We start from the raw sequence: 19,709 nt of genomic DNA on the forward strand, positions 1-19,709 counted from the left end.
CCGACGTTTCACATCTCATGATGCATCCTCAAGGCTGGAAATTATATATTAAGAATACTAAAATCATCACTCACTCATAAGAAATCTAAAAAAGCACAACAGATATTTGACATTTACAAATACAAATTAAAACGAGAACTTGAAAGGAACACCTACCAAGGTAAGAGTTAAAAAGTGACTAAAAAGGCGGAGAAAATTAACACAAGAAGATGACTAAACAGAACGTGGAGAGTAAACAAACAGGCAGTTATGCTAAAAACAGTTGCGTGGAACAGGCAGTTATGCTAAAAACAGTTGTGTGGACGACGATTGGGTGTTTAATGTTGGTACATTGGTCTTAATAAGAAGGGACTCCAGCACCATCAACTCGTCGTCTCTACTTGCTGATCCAATAATCTTTAAATCATTGATGTCCAAGCGGGCACCTCAAATCTGAGAGTGATTCCGAATATTAGATAATTCGGGATTGGACAATCTGCATCCTGTCCTAAAGCTGACACCTTGATGGGAGCAGAAACGGACCTTGAGAAGCCTCCTCGTACATCCAACGTAGGTTCCCAGACTACATCTGGGACAGGTATATTTATAAACAATGTTGGATGTCAAGGAAGGGCTCAGTCTGTCTTTCACTCTGAAAAAAGAACGTATACTTAGAGGATTTTGTGGGATCAACTTCAAATTAACTGCTGGCAGTTCATTATGAATTAAATTAATGAATTTCTTTTTAAAGCTTCTATCGTGAAGGAAAGGGAACTTAGCATAAATACATAATTTTGGAGCGGTATATATGGGAACAGGCGGTTTCATTTTAGTGGTTAGGAGCTTATTAAGGACTCTATGGAAATAGTGGGATGGAAAACAATTATTGCGGAAGAAATTTGGCAAATTTCTTCCGCAATAATTGTTTTCCATCCCACTATTTCCATAGAGTCCTTAATAAGCTCCTAACCACTAAAATGAAACCGCCTGTTCCCATATATACCGCTCCAAAATTATGTATTTATGCTAAGTTCCCTTTCCTTCACGATAGAAGCTTTAAAAAGAAATTCATTAATTTAATTCATAATGAACTGCCAGCAGTTAATTTGAAGTTGATCCCACAAAATCCTCTAAGTATACGTTCTTTTTTCAGAGTGAAAGACAGACTGAGCCCTTCCTTGACATCCAACATTGTTTATAAATATACCTGTCCCAGATGTAGTCTGGGAACCTACGTTGGATGTACGAGGAGGCTTCTCAAGGTCCGTTTCTGCTCCCATCAAGGTGTCAGCTTTAGGACAGGATGCAGATTGTCCAATCCCGAATTATCTAATATTCGGAATCACTCTCAGATTTGAGGTGCCCGCTTGGACATCAATGATTTAAAGATTATTGGATCAGCAAGTAGAGACGACGAGTTGATGGTGCTGGAGTCCCTTCTTATTAAGACCAATGTACCAACATTAAACACCCAATCGTCGTCCACACAACTGTTTTTAGCATAACTGCCTGTTCCACGCAACTGTTTTTAGCATAACTGCCTGTTTGTTTACTCTCCACGTTCTGTTTAGTCATCTTCTTGTGTTAATTTTCTCCGCCTTTTTAGTCACTTTTTAACTCTTACCTTGGTAGGTGTTCCTTTCAAGTTCTCATTTTAATTTGTATTTGTAAATGTCAAATATCTGTTGTGCTTTTTTAGATTTCTTATGAGTGAGTGATGATTTTAGTATTCTTAATATATAATTTCCAGCCTTGAGGATGCATCATGTGATGTGAAACGTCGGTTAATAAACGATACTTGTGAAAGACATGCCTTTACCTCTTCAACCTGGATATATATATATATGTATATATATTTGTATATATATACGTATATATATATATATATATATATATATATATATATATATATATATATATATATATATATATATATGTGTGTGTGTGTGTGTGTGTCTATATATATAATAATATTATATAATATTATAATATTTATAATTATATATATTAAATAATATATTAATTATATAATATATATATATATAAATATATATATATATATAGTCATATATAGTATATATATATAATATATATATTATAATATAAATATAATAATTATATAAATTATATATATATTATTAATATATAAATTATTATATTATATATAATATAATATATTATATATATATAAATATATATATTATATATATATATATATATATATATATATATATATATATATTATATATATATATAACATTTACATACATACTACTACACATTATACATTCATGGCAATCTGGGGGCAGGGCTGAAAAGGGTGGAGCTTACCAGCGAACGTCACCGTGTCTCGACAGGAACCTTTTAGAAGGATCCAGACGAAAAGTTACATCATTAATACGCTTCGTTTCTAGCGACAGGCGCCTACTGGAGTTCCACAACACACCTGGGGATTCTCGAACAATCATGAGAACAGACACCTCCAACACGTGTGCGAATGCCTCCTTGCTGCAGACCTACTATAAGAAGATCCATTTTCCTTTCCTTTAATATATATATGTTTCTTCGCTATAGAGCGATTACCATGACATTCAGCCACCCCTCCTCTTGGCACCTGGTCTGGGAAGGCAAAGTGGAGTTTAGACCAATAGGTGGGCAGACTTCTCCTTACTTGCTGGTAGCCATCTACTTTGCCAGTAAAGTTTAAACAGCCTTTCTAACTCATGTTTACAAGCTGAGTCCTTTGTAAAGAATTTCAGGTTTATATGTAAGGAAAAAATGAGACCCCATATAAAAATGGGAACCAACTGGGAAGAAGATGTAAGGAAAAATGCAAATTCCTTGTAAAATATGTGATGTATGTGGATAGGAAGTATTTCCATATGCTGAGGTCACTACTGCCTCCTTTCCAGGGGGGTGTACATATATTGCAGTTTAGAGTTAAACTTGATTCTAAAAGGTGAGATTGAGTGTTATATGAGGATTTTCCTCTTTTAGGGAATTCCTACCCTAATACTGAAATAACACCCTTATCAAGACAGTGGTTTGTACAGTATCTATAAAGAACAATTTTTCATGGAAAATTATTTAGTGTATTGTAATTGTACAAAATTCACAAATTTTTGCTCTACCCTCTATTAGTGAATGCTATTCTTTTAAATGACATGATATTGATTTTTGTTTCAACAGAGATGAAAATGACAGTATTCAGTCAAATATTCAGTCAGGATTGGCAGCAATGGTGTTTTTCTTCCTCATTATCAGTGTTATGGCATTTCCAAATGGTCCCTTCACCCGACCCCATCCAGCTATATGGCGGATAGTCTTTGGCCTTTCCATATTGTATATGCTTTTGCTTCTCTTCATTATCTTCCAGGTAAGAAAAATAAAGTTTAATTATCTTGAAATGAGAACTGTTGATAATTTTTGATGCTCGTTTTAATGATATAATCTTATAATCTTTTACCAATTAAGATTTCTGTGTTTATTGCTTAATGGTCAAAACTAGCAAATGCAATTCCATCAGGCCAGTGCAACTCTCTCTCTCTCTCTCTCTCTCTCTCTCTCTCTCTCTCTCTCTCTCTCTCTCTCGAACATGTTGCCTGCCTTATCATGGAATAGGGTGAGGATGTACATTTTGGGAGTCACTTTGCTGGAGTCATTGGTAGAGGAATGAACTTGAAAGGGTCTTGGTGTCTTTTTGAGATCTTCAAACAGGTTTATTCATTTTTTTTATGAATACATACAAATAATGACATGGATATGGAAAGTGATTCTATATTTCCATGTAATTTAATCATAGTAAATTTGGTATAAAAGTAAAAAATAATGTAATACTATATATAATCATGAAATAATGTATAATCATGAAAATAGTAAAGTAACAGTATTTTATATTAGAGATGCCCCATTGGATACAAATTATGGGATCTTGTTTGCGGTTTTTATTGCTTTGGTTGATAAAGGAAATAAGAATGAGATCAATGATATCGAAAAAAGTGGGATGCTTGTAGTATATCAAAATGAGTCGTGAAGATGTATTTTTGGCCAGTTGTAAAAGCAACCAACCTTGTAAAAATGTATGAAGTAAATGGAGCACTTTTTGAAATGCCTCCAGATGGGTTAGATGTATATCATTCTGCGTACTGGAAAAACAATAATTGCAAACATACTACTTCCTAGAGATTATCCAAGCCTCTGGTGTGGCTTGCAGCAAGAGGAAATTAGAGGGCCATAATTAGTGGTGGAGATGATGGCTGAGAAAAAAAACATTTTAGTTATGAGAGAGGAGTTATACTTTATAGTTTTATGAATAGAACTTACCTGGCAGTTTATATATATCTATATATATATAATATAATATATATATATATATATATATATAATATATATATATATATATATATATATATAAATATATATATATCTATAGTCTCTATCGGTCCGGCAGATTTTTCAAAACTCGCAACAACCGCCGAGTGGTAGGTGTTCGGTTAGGTGGTTAACAACCCTTACAGGGTGGTACTTGGAATCATTCCCGTTTTCTGTTCCTTACATCATCTCTGCCGGTTGGACTGACAACATCGTTGCTAGTCCGCCGTCGGGTTTTTCGCTCGCTTCCCTGTGTCGCTGTATTTCTACTGATAATTGGTGACGTATTCTGTGGATTGGCAATCGCTTTTGTGGCTTATTCTTTGGATTATTCTTTCAATTGTTCTTTGGTTACGATGTCTCAGAAGCATTTTCGAGTGTGTGTGTGAATGAGGAATGTAAGGTGAGTTTGCCAAAAGCTTCGGTGGATCTTCGCACTGTTTGTTTGGGGTGCAGGGGGTTTGAATGTGCTCTAGATAAAAGGTGTACGTCAGGATGGCGGCTGAGATGAAGGACCTTAAGGAACAACTTGCAGCCTTGAAGGAAGGTAAGAGTGCAGGTGAAATTAGTGATAGTGCTTGTGAAAGGGCAGTGGAGGTGGCGACTGATCGATCCTGTCACGCCCCTAGGTCTAGACCTCTACCAAGCTCCCAGGACCAAGGGAGAAGGTACGTCGACGACCGTAAAGGGGTGAGAGGAACGTATCCTCGGTCAGCCATCGCCTCAAGCAGTCCTGTTGCGTTTTCCCAGGCTGCTTATGGCCGCCGCGGAAAAGGCGTGTCGGACGTGGTAGTGTCTTCTCCGAGCCCCTCTCCAAGAAGCAGATGGCAGTATGAGGAGTCGAGGCCAACCAAGAGAAGGTGGATGCAGCAAGCTGACCAGACTTGTAACCGCTCGCCCCTTTCGAGTAGATGGAGTAGCCCAGAATCGTTTCCTTCCGACGATGATTGGAACGCCTCTCCAGCGAAAAGGTCAAAACCTAGAGCGGATGATTCCCTGCAGGACGCTTGGAAGGAGGAGAGATCTCCTCTTCCTTCAGGTTACGGAGAACTCTCTCTCGAGAGCCTTCTGCTTCCAGCATGGCTCGACAGCCTTCTCCTTCGGAACCGCAAGACCCAGCAGCGGTAGCGAAATCTTTCATGACTGTCATGCAAGAACAACTGGCTTCGCTAGTGAAAGCTTTTAGCCGCCCTACCCCCCAGTCGGGCAGACGTAAGGACGACAATTTGCCAGTGAAGAGGTCAAGGGAGGAAACTCCTCCAGAGTTTTCTGCAGTGGGTAAGAAGGAACGGAGTTCCTCTCCCTTTCGGAACTACAGACAGCACCGTTCGCGCGATGAGAGGAAGATATGTCACTCTTTGCCCAGGGAACCACCCCTCTCTCGGCACCGTGAAGTTCCTGGCTCCGTTCAGGCTTCTTCTCCCGACTCTTGACGCTGCGATACGTCAAGCTCTCGTCGCCTCGCCTCTCCATCCTCTAGACGTAAGGAATTCTCTTCCTCTCGCCGAGATAGTGATTCTTTCGCTCGACACGACGACGCCTTCAGGTCTCCACGCCGGGAAGACATCAGCTCTCGTTCCCGACAGACCGGCACTCGACAAGACGGTTCTAACACTAGACGACAGGACGCATACAGCGCTCGCGGGCAGGACGCATCCAACTCTTTACGTCAGGACGCATCCAGCTCTCGACGTCAGTACGCAACCAGCTCTCGGCGACAGGACTCATCCAGCTCTCGACGTCAGGACGCATCCAGCCCTTGACGTCAGGACGCATGCAGCTCTCGACGGAAGGACGCATCCAGTGCCCTACAGCAGGACGCATCCAGCACTCGACGCAAGGACACATCCAGCTCCCGACGTCAGGATGCATCCAGCACTCGACACAAGGACGCATCAAGTGCTCGACTCCAGGATTTACCCGTCTCCCGGCGCCAGGACGCATTTGCCTCCCGACGTCAGGACACTTCCATTTCGCGACGCCAGGATGCATCCGGCGATCGGCGTTACTCCCCTGACGCAGGTGTGCAGCAGGAAGAGAGTGATACGTGTGCACACGGGAATTTGGATGAACAAGAAACCTCCGACTTAGTTCCTTCAATACAAAGGGATAAGGAGTTGGAAGGAATTCTGGATTTAGAAGAGATATCAGAGGACGAAGATAAACCTGCTAATGCGGCTGCAGACTATAAGGTTCTCTCTCGCTCCCTCCTTGAGCTGCATGAAGAGGAGTTTAAACCGGCTGCTCCTCATTCTCCTCAGTCGCAGTTCATTAGGAAGAAATCGCAGAAGCAGTCAGCCTTCATCAAGATGAAGCTGTCGATTTCAGCAAAGAAGGCTCTGGCAAGGATCGATGACTGGCTTAAAGAACGTAGGCAAGCAGTGAAGTCCACCTTTTCGTTTCCTCCAGCTAAGCTTGCCTCTAAGGCGGGAATGTGGTACGAGACTGGAGAAGCTCTTGGCCTGGGAGTACCTGCCTCCTCCCAGGGGGACTTCTCCGGAATAGTAGACTCTTCTAGGAGACATGCCCTCAATTCCGCTAAGGTGATGTGGTCCATGACGGAACTAGACCACCTCATCAAAGGAATATGAGGTGTTCAGCTTCTTAGACTGGGTTCTTGGTGCTCTGGCCAGGAAAGCAGAACCCATACAAGCCACAGGAATGGAAGACCTAACCAGTATTATGGCCTGTATGGATAAGGCTCTTAGAGATGGAGCAAACAAGATGGCTTCCCTGTTTACTGCGGGGGTTCTGAAGAAGAGGGCTCTGCTATGCTCCTTCACGACCAAAGGTGTTACGGTCGTACAGAAGGCAGAACTCCTATACGCCCCTCTCTCGGAACATCTGTTTCCTCAGTCTCTGGTCAGGGACATTACCCATTCTCTAACGCAGAAGGCTACACAAGATCTTCTGACGCGCTCTGCAAGGAAGGGTCTACCGGGGAATCCGTCATCTTCAAAGAAGGAGGAGGAGAAGGTTTTGCAGCCCTTTCGAGGTAGAGCTCCAACCAGGACGGACTTCAGAGGAAGAAGACAGGAGACGGGCGGTAGAGCGAACAGGAGGACGTTCAGAGCCCGCGCTAGGAAGTGAAACACAGGTCCTCCAGACAGCAGTAGGAGCAAGGCTGTCATACTTTTGGCAGGCCTGGAAGAAAAGGGGGGCGGATGCCTGGTCCCTCTCAGTCATCAGGGAGGGGTACAAGATCCCTCTCATGAGAAAGTCGCCACTTTCAAGAACTCCAAGAGCCTTAGTGGCTCAATACTCGAACGCTGTGAAACAAGAGGTACTCCTAGATCTAGTAGACCAGATGCTGGAAAAAGGAGCGATAGAACCTGTACTGGAACTAGAATCCCCAGGGTTCTACAATCGCCTGTTTCTAGTACCCAAGGCCTCGGGTGGATGGAGACCCATTCTAGATGTCAGTGCACTGAACGTCTTTGTAGAAAAGACCAAGTTTACCATGGAGACGACTCAGTCTGTGCTGGCAGCGGTTCATCCAGGGGACTGGATGGTGTCTCTGGACTTACAGGACGCCTACTTTCATATCCCCATCCACCCGACTTCAAGGAAGTTCCTAAGATTCGTAGTTCAGAACAGGTGCTTCCAGTTCAAAGCCCTTTGTTTCGGCCTCAGCACGGCCCCTCAAGTTTTCACCAGAGTAATGGCAAACGTGGCTGGATGGCTTCATCAAGAGGGGATGAGAGTATCCCTATACCTGGACGACTGGTTGATAAGGTCACAGTCGAAGAGCAGGTGTCTGGAGGACTTGCACAAGACGTTTCGGATGGCCCAGGAGCTGGGTCTCATCATCAACAAGGAGAAGTCCCAGATCGAGCCGAGTCAGATGATTATTTATTTGGGGATAGTTCTGGACTCGGCTCTTTTTCGGGCTTTTCCCTCCCAAGAGAGGAAAAAAAAGTGCCTCGAGAAGGTGCAGGAATTCCTGGGGAGAGAGAAGTGCTTGGCGAGGGAATGGATGAGTTTGCTGGGCACCCTCTCCTCGCTCGAGCAGTTTGTCTCCCTGGGAAGGTTGCATCTCAGACCTCTGCAACACTTCCTTTCAAGAGTCTGGGACAGGAAGAATAAGGAGGACTCCTTTTCCTTTCCCATTCCAGCGGAGATCAAGAGACATCTGAGTTGATGGCTGGCGCTGTCGAAGTTGGGGGAAGGAATCTCCCTGTTCAAGAAGAACCCAGACCTAGTGTTGTTCTCAGACGCTTTGGAGTCAGGTTGGGGAGCAACACTGGGGAGCAGAGAGGTCTCAGGCTCTTGGGAAGTGGAACAGAAAGAATGGCACATCAACAGGAAAGAGTTGATGGCCGTTCTGTTAGAATTAAAAGCCTTCAAAGATTCTGTCTCTGGGAGAGTAGTAGAAGTCAATTCGGACAACACCACGGCCCTGGCTTACATAAAAAAGCAAGGAGGGACTCATTCTCTGTCCCTGTACGAAAGAGCAAGAGAGCTCCTTCTGTGGGCAAAGGAGAATGGAGTAGATCTTTTAACAAGATTTGTGCAGGGACAGAAGAATGTAAGAGCAGACATGCTCAGCAGGAAAGGGCAGGTTCTGCCCACAGAATGGACCCTCAACCTTCAAGTTTGCCAGGAACTGTGGAAATTATGGGGGAGGCCTTCGATAGATCTCTTCGCCTCCAACCAGAACAAGAGAATCCCAACTACTGCTCCCTAGTCCCGGACAGAGAAGCAATAGCAGTGGACGCCTTCTTGATGGACTGGACAGGGATGAACACTTATGCGTTCCCTCCTTTCAAGATTATCAATCTTGTCATCAAGAAATTTGCTCTCCTCGAGACAGGGAGAATGACCCTGATAGCTCCATTCTGGCCAGCAAGAGAGTGGTTCACAGAGGTAGTAGAGATGCTAGTGGACTTTCCAAGAAGCCTTCCTCCAGGTCCAAAGCTTCTCAAACAGCCCCACTTCGAGAGGTATCATCAAAACCCCCTCGCTCTACAACTGACTGCCTTCAGGCTATCGAGAAGCTTGCCAGAGCGAGAGGCTTTTCAGCGCAAGCTGCGAGAGCAATCGCAAGAGCGAGGAGGGTATCTTCACAGAGAGTCTACCAATTGAAGTGGGAGGTCTTTAGATCGTGGTGTAAGCGACACAAAGTGTCCTCAACCTCTACCTCTGTGAGTCAGGTAGCTGATTTTCTCTTGTTCCTCAGGCAAGACTGTAAGCTGGCCGTATCCACCATAAAAGGATACAGAAGTTGGAATTTGGATGTGGTTTTGAAGTTCTTATGCAGTAGGAAGTTCGAGCCCATCTCGCAAGCGACCCTTAGAGACTTGACTAAGAAAACACTATTCCTGATGGCTCTTGCCACAGCAAAAAGGGTCAGCGAGACTCAGGCAATGGAGAAGCAGATAGGCTTCAATCAAGACGGAGCAGCATGTGCATTAAGGCTTGACTTCCTCGCTAAGAATGAGAACCCATCCAAACCCTGGCCGAGGACGTTTGAGGTTCCTAACCTCATAAATTTAGTGGGTCAAGAGGAGGAGAGACTCCTCTGCCCAGTTAGAGCCCTCAGGGCATATTTATCACGTACAAAGAATTTAAGAGGATCATCCAGTGCTTTATGGTGTTCTGTTAAGGATCCTCAAAGGCCCCTCTCGAAGAATGCATTATCATTCTTCTTGAGGGAGACGATAAGAGAAGCTCACCTCTTATGTGAGGAGGAGAACTTCGGTCTCTTAAAAGTGAAGGCCCACGAGGTGAGGGCCATTTCAACGTCACTGGCATATCAGAAGAACATGTCAGTTAAACAAATAATGGACTCAACATTTTGGAGAAGCAACTCTGTCTTCGCTTCTCATTACCTCAGAGAGGTAAGAATCGATTACGAGAAGTGTTTCACTTTGGGCCCATACGTAGCTATGTCTTCGTTATTGGGTAAAGGAGTTACTACCTCCCCTCAACCTTAACTATAGTATGGTATGCCTGTACTTGTGTTTGTGTTTTTTATGGTTGTCTGAGGAATTGACTGGTTGGAACAGCACCCTCAGTCTAGCTAGATAGGTAAGATATCTAGTCTGCAAGGTTAGGTGGTTGGGTTGAGTAAGGTTGCAGATAATTGAAAGGGAAATAGGTAGTGCAGAAGTCTAGTCACGTTGTTGGTCTCGCCCCGTTTGACAGACACGAGTGAGTTGTTTCAGCATAACAGGTCTCCTCCTGGCTGGCGCTCCTAAGGGAAAGCGACTCAAGAGGCAGGAACCTTTGAAGTCAGCGACCTTAGCAGGTAAGGAATCAAGGTGATTACCTACGACTTTTAGTTGTTTCCGAACGATGTTGGCTGTCTTTCACCCACCTCCAAATGTGTGAATCAGCTATATATATATAACTGCCAGGTAAGTTCTATTCATAAAAATGAAGTATTTATGATAAAACAAAGTTTTATGAATACTTACCTGGCAGTTATATATATATTTTAAGACCCACCCGCCTCCCCTCAGGAGACAGGTCGGGCTAGAGTACCACCCTGCAAGGGTTGTTAACCACCTAACCGAACACCTACCACTCAGCGGTTGCCATGAGTTTTGAAAAATCTGCCAGACCGATAGAGACTATAGCTATATATATATAACTGCCAGGTAAGTATTCATAAAAATTTGTTTTATCATAAATACTTCATATTTATTCAGATATAATGAGTATGTTTTTTGGTATTGGAATTATGACCAAGAAATATATGGGAAGTGCACAAAGTCCCAGAAGTTACCAAGATTATCTTTAAGTCTGAGGACTCTAATGTACCTTTTCTGATGCAGTGCCTGTAGAAGTCAAATTTCTAGCCTAGATGTATATTATAAAGACTGGTTCTAGTCCCAATGGAAACTATAAGTAGAAAGCTTTATAAATGTCCCAAAAGCTTAGGTAAGGGCACTTTATCCTTTGTTTCAGATATTGCTTTACCCCTGTCTGTTTCAGCTTAATCTACCTCTTTAAGACATTATACAATTCCAGCAGTCTCTTATACCTCTAGAATTGGAAAATTGAAAAACTCCGGCTTTGATTAATATGTTCATACGCAAACAAACCTTCAGTCTTAACAATAGGATAATTTCTAGTGCCCAGCTGGATCCGGTTAAAAAAACAGATGAAAGCAAGGAATCTTGTGATGTCTGGCAAAGCATGGGTAGATTGGGTGAAGAAAGGTCAAAGACCATTCATCTACGACAACACATCAGTCTTTTCTTTGACTACCTGGCGAGAGTCGTGTTAACCTCTTTTGGCCTTTATCCGGTTCATTGCCTGTTTCGCTTGTGTTTAGTGTGTGTTTGGCTGATATTATGGCTGCTTCTGCTCCTTCTCGGCCTCGTCAACGTGTGTACCCCCGGAATTCCAGTTTTTATGTGTTCTTGTTTTTTGGCTTCGGCAATGACTGACCCCACATCACGTGCAGTAGGTGCTGTTCTAATTTTTGTACTATAACGAATCCTTGTACAGAATGCCGGGCATGGCCTAAGAGCAGTAGAAGTCATTTGATAGCAAGAGAGAACATCAGAGGGTTTCGACTCTTCCTTCATGGGAAGGTTTTTCGCCTCTTCCCGATGCTTTGTCCCCTGCAGTATTCAACCCCCATGGTAGCATTGTTCCTGTGTCTCCTTCCTTTTCTTCCATTGATTCGTCGCTAGAAGTATCAAGAGGCCACCAGGCTGATGTTTGTAATGTCGCCCCTTCTTCTTCAGGAATTAATTTGATTCTTGGGAAGGGGGAGGTGTTTTCATCATACACATTAATTCCAGAGTTAGAGGCGTCCAAGATGGCGGCGATTGGAAGATGCTTGTCCTTGGAGGGGTTGCTAGCGCACTTTTTGGAGGCTCGCTACCCCCCCTCCTCAGGCTGGCCAGGCCATCCCCCCTCCTCCCGGCTTTGTCTTCGTGGGTAGCTCAGGTCAGCCATCTTGTATTGCTCCGCCAGTGACTGGTGCCGCTTCTTTGAGTCGGAGGGACACTGTTAATGATGCCCCGTTAATGATGTCACAGAATCCGTCATTATGTATTCCTCCGCCAGTGGTGTCTGATTCCCCTTCGCACCGAGGGGAAGCCGTGATGTCATCACTACTTCTGACGTCACTCTCATGGATGACGTCACTCCCAGTCATCATCTGAGCACTGCCTCTCTCAGTCGTGACATCATCTCTGCCGCCCAGTTCGCTACATCTCCCTTCCATGTCATTGGAGCCTCCTCTTGCAGATCAGTCTGAGGTTATATGTCAGGCAGTGCTTAAGAGGTTGGACTCTGTTTTGGATGTTAAGTTGGCTGCCTTGTCGGTTGGGAGGATTGGAAGGAAACGCGTTGCTTCGTCCCCGCCTCCTGCGAAGAAATCGCTTAAGGAACCAGTACTGTTTTCCTCTTCCTCCTCCCCTTCTACGCCATGTTGGTGTATCAAGTATTGAAGACTAGGGACTTTGCTCTTTCTTCGCCTACGAGGGAGGAACTACGCGGGGTTGTTCTCGAGAGTGTTGGTGTTTCGGAGAGTGTTAGTGTATCTTCCCTTGTGTAATCTGCAGCAGCTGCTTCATCCATCTTCATCGAATCGCGGGTGTGTTGCAACCTCCCCGTCCATGCACGTCTCGAGTGTGTTGCAACCTCCCCTGTCCATGCATATCGCGAGTATGTTGCAACCTCCCCTGTCCGTGCACATGATGCAAGTTCTCCTTCCTCTCCAAGGCCTATTTATCGCCGTAAGGATCTCAAGGCACCTGTCAATAACCTAAAGGTGGTGAGCGCGAAGTTGCTGCAGCAGGAGTGTTTGCCTGCCCCTCTCACTGATGCTTCTAAGAGTTTGATTCTGGAGGATTCTCCTTCGATCTCAAGTGTTTGGGATTTCTCTCCAACTCACGTTCGTAAGTCTGCCACGCCCTTGACCATTCACGGACATGTTAATGAATCATCTGTTGGAGGAGAACGTAGTGATGTTCCTAGTGTTATAGTGGCTTCGTCTCGGGAGCCCGATGAGTGGACCCAGTCCAGATAGGTTAGTTGGTGTTTCGGGCTGTTTGGCTGCTGATCCTAACATTGATTTTAATGAAGAAGGTGCCTTAGAGGAGCCTACACATCCTGATTGTCGTCGGTCTCCGTTGCCGGAGCAGGAGAAGGGAGATATGCAAGAGTTATTGTCTTCCTTTTTGGAAGTTGTTGATCTCATTCGTGGATTTAACAATTTGTTCATGAAACTTACCTGTCAGATATATATATAGCTGTATTTTCTGAAGTCCGACAGAATTTTAAAAACTTCCGACACACGCATGTCGGCCAGGTGTTAGTACCCATTCCCGCCGCTGGGAGGCGGGTATCAGGAACCATTCCCATTTTCTATTCATAATTTTTCTGTCGCTGGGTGCTGAAAACACCGTTGTTTTCATTACCAACCTCCGTCTTAGGATTTTGGAAACTTCATTGCCGCTAAGTATCCTAATTGTCTTTTGATTTATTTACTTGGATTTGTGGGATTTGTGGCTAGGCATACGCTATCTTAAATTGATTTGAATTTGATTCATTTTTGCATAAAATATCTGAATCTAGTTAGGCTAGTTTCAGACGGGGTTGTCTGCAAAGATAGGGTGTGGCTACCGAAAGCTTCGGTAGATCCGCACTTGGTATGTACGAGGGGTATGGGTCTTGCTTCTTTGTTGAGATTTGTCATGTAAGGAGTGTGAGACTTTGTCTATTCCGTAAGGAAGACGTATGATTCGTATGTACGCAATTAATCAGGGTAAACATGTCTAATTCCGTAAGGAAGACGTATGATTCGTATGTACGCAATTAATCAGTAACAAAAGTCAGGGTAGTGAACCTGCTAACCTTCCTGTAGACTTTATTTTGCCTAACCCTGTAGTATGGCCTACGGGCTATGAATATGTCTACGAGAGTCTCGCTCTCCTTCATTGCTGTGAAGTGCTACTTCTGTAATTGTTACTCCTAACCCTGCAGTGTTTGCCGTTCGGGCCCCTAAGCAGTGTCTGTAGAGGAATTACCCTTTCCTCTGATACTCTTTTTCGATTCGTATCTTAGAATCGAAAGTGCTTGCTTTAGAGAGTAAAAGTGAAGTGCAGAAGTGCAGTGATACCCCTTGTGTAGTGGAGGGTGCGTCAGATCGGCCTCGTTCGCCTCTAGGCCGGGCCGCTGCTTGACTCCCAGGACCCGGGGAGGGAGCATGTCGAAAGCCTAAGGAGGGTTACAAGGAACCCCCACCGATCTGGCGTGCCTTCGGCAGTTTTCTGATGAAAATCCCCAGACTGCCAAAGTGCGTGCGCGTGCACGAATCCTGAAAGATTGCTTCTCGTCCTCCGAAGCGTCCTCCCCATGCAGGGGTTGGAGCTTTCGGAAGGACTCGCGCCCTCTAAATAGAAGCTTTATAGAAGAGGACGCTTTCACGTCCTCCTCTCTCTCTCTCGTTATGCGTTTCAGTGAGAAGTAAGAAGGCGAACGTCGCCTGAACTCGTGTCCGTCTTTCCACCGAGAAATACGTAAAAGAAGTCATAGTAGCAGGAAGCTTTTGAGAGCGGACGCCCGGGACGCTCGGATGGACTCCAGGCCGCGTGCGGGTGCACGCCAGTGCGCGCCAGTGGAACGCCGAGCGCGCTCCAGTGGACGCGATGCGCGCTCCAGTGGACGCCGAGCGCGTTCCAGTGGACGCCGATGCGCGCGCCAGTGGACGCCGAGCGTGCACCAGCGCACGCCAGGTGTGTCGCCTGGCTGAACGTTTCTGTTGAACTCTTCAAGCTCTTGTTTCAGATATGGGCCTAAAGAATGTTTACCTCTACCTCCGGTGATACCTTCTACCTCACCTGCAAAGAATGTGAAGTAGGCAGTGCTTCGGAGGAAGTTTAAAGTGAACAGACAACTTCTTCTTCCGAAACCCAGCAAGACATCGGGTTCGTGAAATTCAAGGGGTCTCTGTCAATTAATATTGCTTTTCGCATAGGTGGATGGAGTTAAGGAAAGCTCAAGGGAAGATCTCGTTTGCTCTACCGCAACCTTTGCCATTCGGCCAATAAATTTAAGTTGCCACTACCGCAGTCAAGACTTTGCGATAAGGCAGTAACGGGTTATGTAAGGCTCGATGTCCTGCACGTCAGGACTCTCGGCAACGTTCAGTGGGATTCTTGCAAAGGCACTCATCAAAAGGACGCTCTTCAGGAAAGCGCAAGACAGGACTTCCTTTGCCATACTGCCAATAAATTTTAAGCTTTAGCAGGCATTAGTTGTGATACGGGAGAGGAAGCTGGTTGGAGAGTTTCTTCCTCTTCCCAGGATAATTTTGCCAAAGCTTTTTAGCCCATCTGAAAGGGTTTTTCAGATGATAGATTTTGTTAGTTTCTAGTCGGGACTACGCTGCCGAATTGAACATCGTCGTTCTACCTGCCGTAAGCCCAGTCTCTTAACAGGATTCTTGCCCCTTCCTCGTTTGAGACGGGAATCGAAAAAATTAAATGCTTGACTCCCTGGATTACGTTTTGTCAATTCAGTGACTTTCCCCCATTGACAATATGCTTTCGTTTTGTCAAGTAAGTGGGTATCCCCTCATTGACAAAATATCTCTTTGTCCCGTAAATGGGTTAGTTCTCATTGACAAACATCTCATTAACTTGATATTGCGTAAGCGAATAAGCTCTTATTGACAAGATTCGGAAGAGCTCTCATTCGTCATTCGCAGACTCGTACAAGAAATAGACTTGTAGACTACGTCAATGAACGCTTATGTCCAGTAACATAAGAAGCTTGAGCTGACTGCTTCGATCTATTAAGTTTTGTTCATGAAACTTGCCTGTGGCAGATATGTATGTAGCTGTATTTCCGAATTCAGCTATATATATCTGCCAGGTAAGTATGAACAAACTTATTGTGGTATAATTTCATATTTTGCCTTGCGTGTTATTTTACTTCTGCGGTTGGTTCAAGTCATATACGCTTGCTGTAGTTACCTCCTCTTCGGATGGCAAACCGAGAGGTCTATTGTCTATTTTAAGGACATTTAATCGTTACTCCCTGCAGCCTTCCAGGAGTTTCCGATTTATCTTTTACCGTTGTATGGTAGTGTTCTGACGACACAAACGCATCTATATATTTAGCGTTTTCTGTTTCGCTTAAATATACCAGCTTGAGAGTCTTTCGGCTCAAAAAATAAGCGGACCTATTTCTTCGTAGTAGAATAGGGTAGCTGGCAACCCAGACATAAAGTTAAGAGACGACGTTCGTAAGCTGCGTGGCTGCTGCTGTCATGCTGTGTCTTGTCTTCCAGTCCAACCGAGCCATAACAGATCGGGCGCTGTCATGCGCCGTAGGTTACGTCTCTCTCTCCTGCGGGATTGACTGACTAACCGTATCTCTGTGCTGGCGGTTACGTCTCTCCTGGGGCATTTGGACTGACATAACTGTAACTCTGCCCTACAATCACGGACTTTAGCCTAAGATTGAGGGGATTTCTTACGTGAATGAATAAACGTTGCATTCGTTTTGCCTTACTATGTTCAACAGAGTTTATCTCTTAATCCTTTCGGTGCTCGTTACCGCACGGTATAGACTACGAGTCTAAACCGCAACATTGCACTTTTATATGCTCTCCTGCTTAGGACAAAGCGCAGCCTTATTAGGGAAGTAAGCATACTCGGGGATTGGAATGGATGAGCTTGCTGGGGACCATTTCCTTCCTGAAGAAGTTTGTTTCCCCGAATAGACTGCAATTCAGACCACAGTTTTTTCCTACCGGGAAACTGAAATATTATTCAAGATCTAGGAATGATTCTGAACATCTCTCAGTGCGTTTATCACCTGAGGTGATAGAAAGAAGGTGCCGGACATCTGGTTAGGGTTTCAGATGTCCTGGATCTTAATCTGAAAGAAGTAAAAGCGATTCGGTAGTCCCTCCAGTCCTCGTAACGAGTTTTGGGAACCAGTGGTCCAGATCAACTCTGATATTCCACAGCTCTCTCATATCTTAAGAAGTATCTTCTCTCGGTCCCTGTTCGAGTTTACGAGAAAGCCTATTATAACAACAGGCGTAGAATGTAACGATCCTCTAGAGGTTCGTTACCGGATTGCAAAAGTCCGTACGAATCGTCTCGATCGACGGCAGCAACTATTGACTTCCGAGTGGAATCTTTCTTTAGAAGTAAGTTGAGAGTTGTGGAGACTTTAGGGACGCCCTTTCATTCATTCTTCTCTTCGATATGTTGAGGACGAAGAGGCTTCTTCTTCTCTGCTCCCTTATTCTCGATCCGGGGATCGGTTAACCATTCAAACGCCATCCTATGATATTGAACGGGGATGGATATTTAGTCTTCTTTTCCCCTTTTTTCAATCGCTTAGGAAATGTAATAAGAGGATTTATGACGTCACAGGAGCGACAATGACGCTGATCGCCCCATGTTGGCCTTCAGGATCCTGGATTCACAGAGGTCACATACTTCCTAGTTCACTTTCCAAGGACCTTTTCGAGAGAGTCGGTTCTACTCTAAACTCGAAAGGTACCTATAACCTCTCCGCTCTGAGTCTTGACTACGTTCAGGCTATCGAGATGTTGACAGGAATAAGATTACCGTCTTCCATTTCCGTCTGAAGAATGGATAAGCTGGCAGTCACAACTATTAAAGAATACGCAAATATGTTGTTGACGGCCTTTGGGCTCAGAGATTTGCGTCTGTCAAACAACAAAGCCCTTCACGATCTTTGAGTTCTGTGGAATCTCGAACCTCGCTCACCATCTACTTTTTGTCTCACCTGTTTTCTCGGAGTCAGACACTCGTGCGAGATCAGGACACATAGTAGCCCTGAGTTTCTTGTTGACGAAGTCGGTTGCGTTTATACACCCCCGATGATCGTGTAACATGAGACCAGGTTGGACTGTCAGGCATTCTTCCTTCGGACTGAATCGCCTTTTTGCTCCTCGCTCCTTTCTCCTGGCACCAAAAGCTCGAGTCAGGGAGTTGATTCGCTGACGACGTTGGGTTGCGTTGATACACCCCCAAGGTTTGCTTAGATTGAATCGCCCAGGCAGTCCAGACACTCATCCTTCAGCGAAGAATAGTGCCTTATGGTCTTCAGGGTACAGCCTTGCTGTCCTTGATTCGTCTGACTGGTCAACTGGTCGGTCACCTGACTTTAGTACAGACGGACTGACTGTGCATGTCCAGATCGAAGCTTTCAATATGGAACTTAGACGTAGTCCTGAAGTTCTTGATGTCAAAGCATTCGAACTTCTACCTACATGTTTTAACTTCTTGCATGTGATCAGGAAGGTGCCTTCTTCTAAAACCACCCTAGATACGACAAAGAGGGTTAGTGAGATTTTTAAGCCATCGTCACAAGTTTTGGCTTTAGAGACACAAGGCGGTGTGCTCTCTAACCCTTCCGTTGTGGCCTAAGAATGGTAACCCGTTTTGTCCTTGGGCCAGGAGCTCGGAAGCAAGGATGCACAAGTTAGTGGGCAGGAGCCAGAGAGAGTCCTGTGCCCTGTCGGGTCTCTCAAGTTTTATCTACATAAAACTCAAGAAAGTCGAAGTCAATCGGGGCAATCTGCAGTGTTCCGAAAAAGACCAGACTTGCCCCATATCGAAGAACAGCCTGGCTTTAGTGTTAAGGAGAGTTTCTTTCAAAAATGCTCCTTCATTGTGTTTTGCACAAAGATTTGAAGATCTTTTATCTGAATGCTCACGAGGTGAGGGCGCGGCCTCGGAAGCATTTCAACAGAGCATGGCACTCAGCAACATCCTGATACATGTTTTAGCGAAGCAACTCTGTGTTCACTTCACACTCCCTGCGAGATGTGAAGATGGCATATGAGATCTGCTGCTCGCTAGGGCCATACGTGTCTGCAGACACAATCTTTGGGCAAGAAGTACCACTCATCCTATCCTGTAGAAAATGGTTAGGAAGAGCTCTTAATTTAGTTGTTGAGTCGCCGACAACGGCGACTTCTTAACTCTTAAGCCTTAGTTAACACACCTTAACTTTGGCTAGGTTGGTCAGGTGGTGATATATATATTTATATATATATATATTTTATTTTACTTCTTAGCCCGCCCTCATGGTATGGTCAATATGGTCTAGTCACGTCGTGGTCTCGCCCCTGTTGACAGATCATCTGGAGTGCACCAGCTATATAGGTCTCTACCTCGCTGGCAACTCTAGTAGCACAAGCAGACTTACGTGGCAGTAACCACGAAGCCAGCTATGCTAACAGGTGGAACCAAGATGTAAATCATCTGCATGCATTTGTTTCCCAAAATCCTTCTATTCTGTCCCTTCCCACCTCCAAAGGTGGGATTCAGCTATATATATATATCTGACAGGTAAGTTTCATGAACAAAATGATATTGTTATGATACAATAAAGTTTGTTCA

General features: G+C 44.5%; 1 protein-coding gene across 1 annotated transcript in view; it reads left to right on the forward strand.

Annotated features, from left to right (window-relative positions):
• Positions 1 to 19,709, forward strand: part of LOC135196950 (phosphatidylserine synthase-like) — a 303,267-nt gene that overhangs the window by 2,183 nt on the left and 281,375 nt on the right. The window contains exon 2 of the mRNA XM_064223799.1: positions 3,169 to 3,355. Coding sequence (XP_064079869.1) covers positions 3,169 to 3,355 — 187 coding nt within the window. The remainder of the gene's footprint in view (positions 1 to 3,168; positions 3,356 to 19,709) is intronic.

This window comes from Macrobrachium nipponense, chromosome 18 (assembly GCF_015104395.2).
Source record: "Macrobrachium nipponense isolate FS-2020 chromosome 18, ASM1510439v2, whole genome shotgun sequence".
Lineage (NCBI taxonomy): Eukaryota > Metazoa > Arthropoda > Malacostraca > Decapoda > Palaemonidae > Macrobrachium > Macrobrachium nipponense.